Source organism: Alligator sinensis, unplaced genomic scaffold, assembly GCF_000455745.1.
Source record: "Alligator sinensis unplaced genomic scaffold, ASM45574v1 scaffold1129_1, whole genome shotgun sequence".
In the NCBI taxonomy this organism is placed as follows: domain Eukaryota; kingdom Metazoa; phylum Chordata; order Crocodylia; family Alligatoridae; genus Alligator; species Alligator sinensis.
The window spans coordinates 130257-137090 of NW_005842580.1; the positions used below are offsets into that span (position 1 = coordinate 130257).

Sequence of the window (6834 nt, forward strand, 5' to 3'; positions counted from 1 at the left end):
CTTTCCCTCTCATCTGAACTTCTTTAAGATCTATAGATAAGGAAAACCAGACACTGTTGTTATTTTGTATTTTAGTTTCTGTCCTTCTCTAAATAGCTCTTCTGGCTGACCTCTTGTTTTCCATCTGCTTCTTTCTGTTCATCTGTTGTTGTCCTTGTTGGGAATCCTGCAGTGAAATATGGACTCTGAGAGACTCTTGGTGAGAATCTGCACTGGCTAGAAAAATAGGGGAAAAGAAATACTCATTCAAAACTTTGCTGAATCATCCATTCTATTTGTAATGCCACTGAAATAGTTATAAACCAGCTGATCTTGGCATGATAAAAATTGCTTTCAAAGCATAAACCTGATCTCACAAGGAAGGAGAAGTTTAACTGATACTAAAGGAAAGAGGAATTAAGATTATGACTTAAGTAGCAGAGAAGTGGAGAGAAAGGGGAATGGGACTAAAATTAGGTTGAGCAGTGGTGTAAATAAATGAGAGCCTCCAGCAGGGATACAGCTGATATTAAAGTTGATCAAGGAGACAGGAGAACTTGTGTACATGAAACTGATGGAACATAAACAGTTATTTCTTCCATTAGATGAACCACTTGGAAATCAATGGACTGGTTGCAGCACTGGGGCTACTGGGCTTGACTGGTTACTCAAAGTAGTAAGGCCAGACACTTTTGCATGCATGGACACAAAATCTGATACCCCTTCCTGTCAACCTGCCTAAGGGTGTTGGGGCTTGGGACATGCAATGGGCAGTAGGGGCATGAATGGCATAGCTAATTAGTTTTCTATTTCTTTGCCACCTGTAGTGAAAAGTATGTCACCACTTCTGGGAAATAACAGTTCATATGAACACGTGGAAAATGCTGGACTGTATAATTCACCAGAATCCATTGTTTCCCTTGCTATCTTCATCCTTGTCTTCATACTGGGTGTGCCAGGCAATGGCTTGGTCATCTGGGTTGCAGGCAGGAAAATGAAGCGGACTGTAAACAGTGTTTGGTTCCTGAACCTTGCCGTGGCTGACTTCCTGTGCTGCCTTTCTCTGCCTTTCCACATTGCTCATCTGATCCTCCATGACAACTGGCCATATGGCTCGTTCCTTTGCAAGGTAATCCCCTCAGCCATTATCTTCAATATGTTTGCCAGTGTTTTCCTTCTTACTGCCATCAGCATTGACCGCTGCCTCTTGGTGATGAAGCCAGTCTGGTGTCAAAACCGTCGCACAGTCAGGTTTGCGTGGGTGACATGCGCTATCATCTGGATCCTGGCTTTTGTTATGTGCTCTCCAGTCTTCCTGTACCGAGAGACCTCTGTAGATAAATCTGGCAAAACAAAGTGTGACTACAACTATGGAGATGAAGAATTTTATGAGTACCTGTATAATGGCAATGATTCTGACATGAACTATGACTTTTTTTGGGACAAGGATCTAGGGGACTACGCAACTGTGGAGCCAACTGGAACCCATGATGACACCCTCTTAACTTATCAGCTTCCTGATGAACACCTGGATTTCCAAATACCCATCCATCCCAGTGCTTCTACCATCATTAGCCCACCGTCATTCAGTCTTCTCCATTCGGTGGTACCAAATGACCTTGATGCTACAGCTGCCACAAATTCATCTACAGTGTCTTTTGCTCACCCTGATTTCAAGTCCTCTGAGCCTCCTGACAGCCCTCCTGATGTTGACCCATTCACAATGACCGATGCCATCATCCCTTTAGAGTTATCTGACCTTCCTGGTGGTCCTTCTGGCAGGTTCAATGATGGAATGTCTTCACCAGAGAATACAATGGAAGATTACAGTGATTACGTCCCCAAAAGCAGCCTGTCAGTCATCACTTTGACCATCACTAGGACTGTCTTTGGCTTCCTTCTCCCTTTTGGCATAATGGCAGCTTGCTATGGCCTCATTGCCTTCAAGATGCATGCATCTCAATTTAAGAAGCCCCGGGGTAAGACCTTGCAAGTGATTGTGGTGGTGGTGGCTGCACTCTTTGTCTGTTGGGCTCCGTACCACATAGTTGGCATATTGCTCCTGACAGTGAAGCCTTACACAACATTATGGAAGATGCTACCACTCTGGGACCACCTCTCAATTGCCTTAGCCTATGTCAACAGTTGCATCAATCCGGTGCTCTATGCATTTGTGGGGCGGGACTTCAGGGAGAAGGCATGTCTATCGCTGAAGGTGATCCTGGAGCGTGCCTTGAGTGAGGAAGTTACACACACAACTGCCTATTCCTGTGACAGGGCCAAGACCTCAACAGACAAGGATATCAGCAGTGTCCTATGAAATGGGTATTTTCACTGGCATTGCAAAGGCAGAGAGCCAGCCAAAGCCTCCCCCAACCCATGACTTTCTATTGAAGGACTACAGAGCCATAACAAGCTTAACTATAATCTATTGGGGACTAGGACACTTCAGAGCAGGCTACTCTCCTCCTTTGACACCTTCCTAGTGAGAGAAGGGAGGTGGGGGATACTGGGGAAGTGACCTAAGGGGGAAGGAGGGAGGGAGGGAGGCAGGGACAGAGAGGCCTTTACCTCACCATTTACAGAGAGAAGGGCATATGTGGAAGGACACATGGTGGGGTCATGTAACTTATCCTCTGCATTGCTGATTGAGAATGCCACTTAAGACCATGGATCTATTAAATTGCCAGTCTGTCTCCTATACCTGCTACATTATAGATGAGATTCTGCATTGATACATCTCCTTATTCTGTCACCCTAACCTCCCCCACCCTTCCTTAGGACCCCTGAACCTTCCCTGTAGCAGAAGCTGATGGAGGGGAAGGGCAGGACCAGCTTTCCTCACTAGCATTTTACCCCAACCATGTCCACTGAGCACTGAAAGCTGACTTTAATGCCAGTATTCCTGGGGTCACTGTGTATTGGTTTACTGAAAGTTCCTGTCCTACAAGAAAGTCCCCAAAGGGCCAGGTCCCTTTATTGCAGGCAGGAGCTCATTAGATCTAGGACCCACCTTTTGGAAGCATGGAATGAGATGCATCAACGAGGCAAAGGGAACTGATGTATGCTACACTACTCATAGAGATGTGCTTATTCTGTCTGGAGCTGCTTGGATGCCCAAACCTAATCAGAGCAGGGAGGGACAACTTTCCAAGAGGAAAATCTGAATGGGTGCATCAGGTAAAACTAAAACTACGCTGAACTCAAGTTGTCTTGGAAAGTATTGCCTGACTTCCACCTGTACATTACCATTAGACTCAGATGGGCATGTGAGATACAGAGGAAGTCATGCAGCCACGTACACAGAGTGATAGAATTTATCTGCACACACCTAATCCTGCTATTCCTATAAATGTGAAAAAGCTAAATCAAAACTGTGGTTTGGCCCTGATCTAGGGCTTCACAGATCTTAAGAGCATTATGAGTCTGAATTTGGTTCAAAGAGGGAAGTGCAAGATGCACAAGGAAAAGCCATGAACAAGGGAGCACATGGATAGCTGCTCCCCACCTCACACTTTTATTGGCTGTCTGTGCAATGTGTATAGCCAGCAACAGCAAACCCAACATGGGTGTGATACAACTGCCACAGTTTTCTCTGCATGGCAGTTCCTGGGCCCTTGGGATTCCAGAGAGCTGTGATCCAGGAAAGAGTTCTATGTCTGTCTTGCACAGGGTAATTGATACCATTGAAGTCATGGTATCAAGATGGCCCCAGTCAGAGGACACCATTAGGCTCATTTGTGCGGGCACCCCTGATACCAGCAAGAGAAGCCCATTACACTCTATAGCGATGCAAGAGGCATCACAGAGAGGCTGCCAGATCAATATCTACCTAACCTGCACTGGGGTTGACACTGCTTTGTCACCTCTCACAAGCTAAGCTCAGGGGCTACTTGTTTTAGGATTAGGCCACAGGCAGAAAAGGGGTGTTATCAACCTCCAGGCTGTGTACTCCACATCCATCAGCACTGCTGGTACGAAGGCCTTCGTACCCATGTGAAAAGTGTTTCTGTTGAGTTCAGTGTCTGCAAGACAGATGTTTCCTGCATCCTCTTAGAAGGCAGGCTCAGTGGGGAAGGTTCCTCTGCACAGCCTGCTTGCTGCATCTGGAGCTCAGAAGTTTCCGCTGGTAGAGAGCAGAATGAGCCCCTCTTTGCCGTTCCAAGAAATGGTGCAAGACACATCTCTTCTGAGTCAATCCTCCACAAAGGAGCCAATGATAGACAATCCCTGTATCTGAAGACAGGACATGGAATTTCTGTTCTCTCAGGTAGAATTTATGGTATCTAGTATGTGTGCGTGTGTGCGCATTGTTGTCTACAAACACATTCCATCTTTCTATAGCATCCTTCACCACACCTACACACAGAATCTGACCTGGCTTCTCTGCAGGGCATACTTTTATTTTTAGAGAGAATTGTGGGGAGAAAGGGAAAACTTAATTTTCTGCACGGCAGAAAGGCCAGATGATCTGATACCAGGGAGATAAGCACACAGTAAGCACACAAACTGTTTCCTACATATTTCCCCATTATCTTTGGTGTAGTTTTCATACAGCCTCTCTCCTGTTGGTCATACATACTACTGATAAGAAGAAAGAGCTGAGAGCCTCCCTGGCCTATGAGATACCACACTTTTGATAGTGGAGCACTTAAACACTCTGCCACAACCTCCGCTTACCCTCCCCAACAACTTAAGGAAGTCTCAATTTTGCATGAGAACTTACCACAGGCAGTGAAAACAGAAAAGTCCCACCCATGTCTTCATAATAAAAAGTCAACCACTCCTGTGTTGAACCCAAGCGGCCGCCACTGAAAAAATAATTTGATACTGGCTCCAAGAGGGTTAAACCATAAACATTCACTTTTTGTTTTTATTAAGAAAGCATGCACAAAAATAAACTCGTGAGACCACGCCCCCCTCTCCCCTACCCTTGACACAAAGCATCGTGGGCTGCACGGCCACGGAAGGACGTGACGAGCGAAGAGCTCCTCCCCACAGCGGGCCGATCTCCGCTGATTGCGCCCCTTTGCTCCTGCGGGCAGTGCAGAGTTCCAGTGCCCTGCCTTTAACTCCATGTGTCCGAGCCAATGCCATCCCGCTCGCTGATGATGCACATTTATTTCAGAGGGTGTTGGTGGGGGGTGAGGCTAATTTGCACACTGACCGGCATGTATTTACATATGCAAACAAGGCGCAACTGAATACGCAAAACAAGGCAAAATGAATATGCAAATGAGGAGTGCTTGAATACGCAAAGGAGCCATCTTGGCTTGTTTTTGTCTTCCAGATGGTGTTTCCAGGGTTCTCCTAAAAGCCAAGTGACCACAAACCATTTCCATGGGTCCAACTCTTGGTAACTTCCCCCTGCAAAGCACTGATTGGCACCTGAAGGGAGGTCATCTCTGCTGCTACACTCCACAGAAACCAAATCAATCCATGCTTCCTGATCATACCATTCGTATCCTGGGGCAATGGAGAGAACCACTGACTAACTCCGTGCTGAAGTCGGCTCTGAGATTCCTCACTCCTCTTGGGAACACGCAATGACGACCCCCTTCCCACCCCCCACTTAAAAAAACAAACAACCCCCCCACCCGCAAAAAATGCCCCACCCCTCCAATGAGACTCTATCTTCCTGACAAAGATCCGATTGGTTTATCCCTACAGCAAATTAAAAAGCAATGCTAAACTAGCTCCCCGCCCTTGGCATGTTGAGCCCCATGATGCTTTGCTTTCACCTTGGTTCCCCCTCACAAACAAATGGGGGCAAGTGGCGGACGTTACAAAATATAGAGGAAACAAGAGGTTTGACAGAACAGAGCCACGCTAGAAACAGGGGAGCAGAGGACACAGTGCAGGGGAAGGGGCCTCTCCACGCTCACTCCAGCTTTGGCAACTTTTCCCCTTCCAGCTGCCAGGGCGTCTGGCATTCAGCTCGTGCTCTCTCTCATCCTCCCCCCAGATGAACCACAAGGTGTCAGACGTACACTCCTCCCCCTCTCAGTTATCGTCCTCCCTTGGGCTGTGCAGTTTAACTACCTGCCCCACGCCTCCTGCCTCCCTGACCCATCAACAGAGGCCTCAACACAAAGTCCTCAAACCTCCCTCACTTCTGTGCTGTGGCTTCCTCTTTCCATTTTTAATTCACTCATAAAATGGGAACCACTGATGGAACATCTGCATGTATGCAGACAAGACTCCTGTTGCTTGCATCCTCATACCACAGGGGTAAGGACAGTCCCAAGAAACAACCAAGGGAACAGGCCACATGACTAACTGAACAAGAACTTTTGGGGAAGGAGCATGCATCCCAATTTGCATATGCAAATAAGAACCTCCCAGCACACTTTGGAGGAAGGGGGCAGGAAGCAGGAAAGTTGAAGATATGAGCTGGGAGAGTGTGGCTTGAGCTTGTCGGACACTCCCCATCCTGGTGCAAAACACACCTCCTGAGCTTTCCTTGCATGACGGTTGGGAATGCTGCCCCTTCCCTGCGGATGGCAAAAGGCAGTGTGTCTGGAACAGCTCAGGGTTCCCTCAAATTGCTACATGGTCCTTACAAAACAGCAGTGTTTTCTAAAACCAAGCTGCACCTCTGAGAGCTCCCCTCCTTTCTCAACACTCAGGCCACCCTCCTCCAGCTTAGCTCCAATCCCAGCTGTATGCTTTGTCCCCTCATTCCCTTAACACTTAGGGTCTCTGCCTCTTCTCTTACTCTCCCTGCTGGCATGAGAAAGTTCTCAGAGCTCAGATCTCCCCTCCAATGTCCCTGCAACTCCCTCACCTTTACAACATTTAAGAAACAACATAATTACAGGCTCCCAGGATCCACTAGGCTCTCTCACTCCGGTA

The 6834-nt window shown here is 47.4% G+C and overlaps 1 protein-coding gene and 1 long non-coding RNA gene across 3 annotated transcripts in view; one reads left to right on the plus strand and one right to left on the minus strand.

The window, feature by feature from the left end:
- The window catches only part of C3AR1 (complement C3a receptor 1), a 6586-nt gene extending 2693 nt beyond the window's left edge, over window positions 1-3893 (plus strand). Inside the window, exon 2 of the mRNA XM_006032635.3 lies at window positions 807-3893. Coding sequence (XP_006032697.1) covers window positions 815-2299 — 1485 coding nt within the window. The 5' untranslated portion in view covers window positions 807-814 and the 3' untranslated portion in view covers window positions 2300-3893. The remainder of the gene's footprint in view (window positions 1-806) is intronic.
- LOC112551737 lies at window positions 1209-6828 on the minus strand. Of its 2 annotated transcripts, none has more exons than XR_003096044.1 (4): window positions 4706-6828; window positions 3972-4215; window positions 1646-1778; window positions 1209-1347 (listed from the first exon to the last, which is right to left on the minus strand). It is a non-coding gene; the product is annotated as an uncharacterized LOC112551737 (long non-coding RNA). The 2 variants fall into 2 exon arrangements; XR_003096043.1 differs by having other exon boundaries at window positions 3917-4215.
- Window positions 6829-6834: the final 6 nt, after the last annotated feature.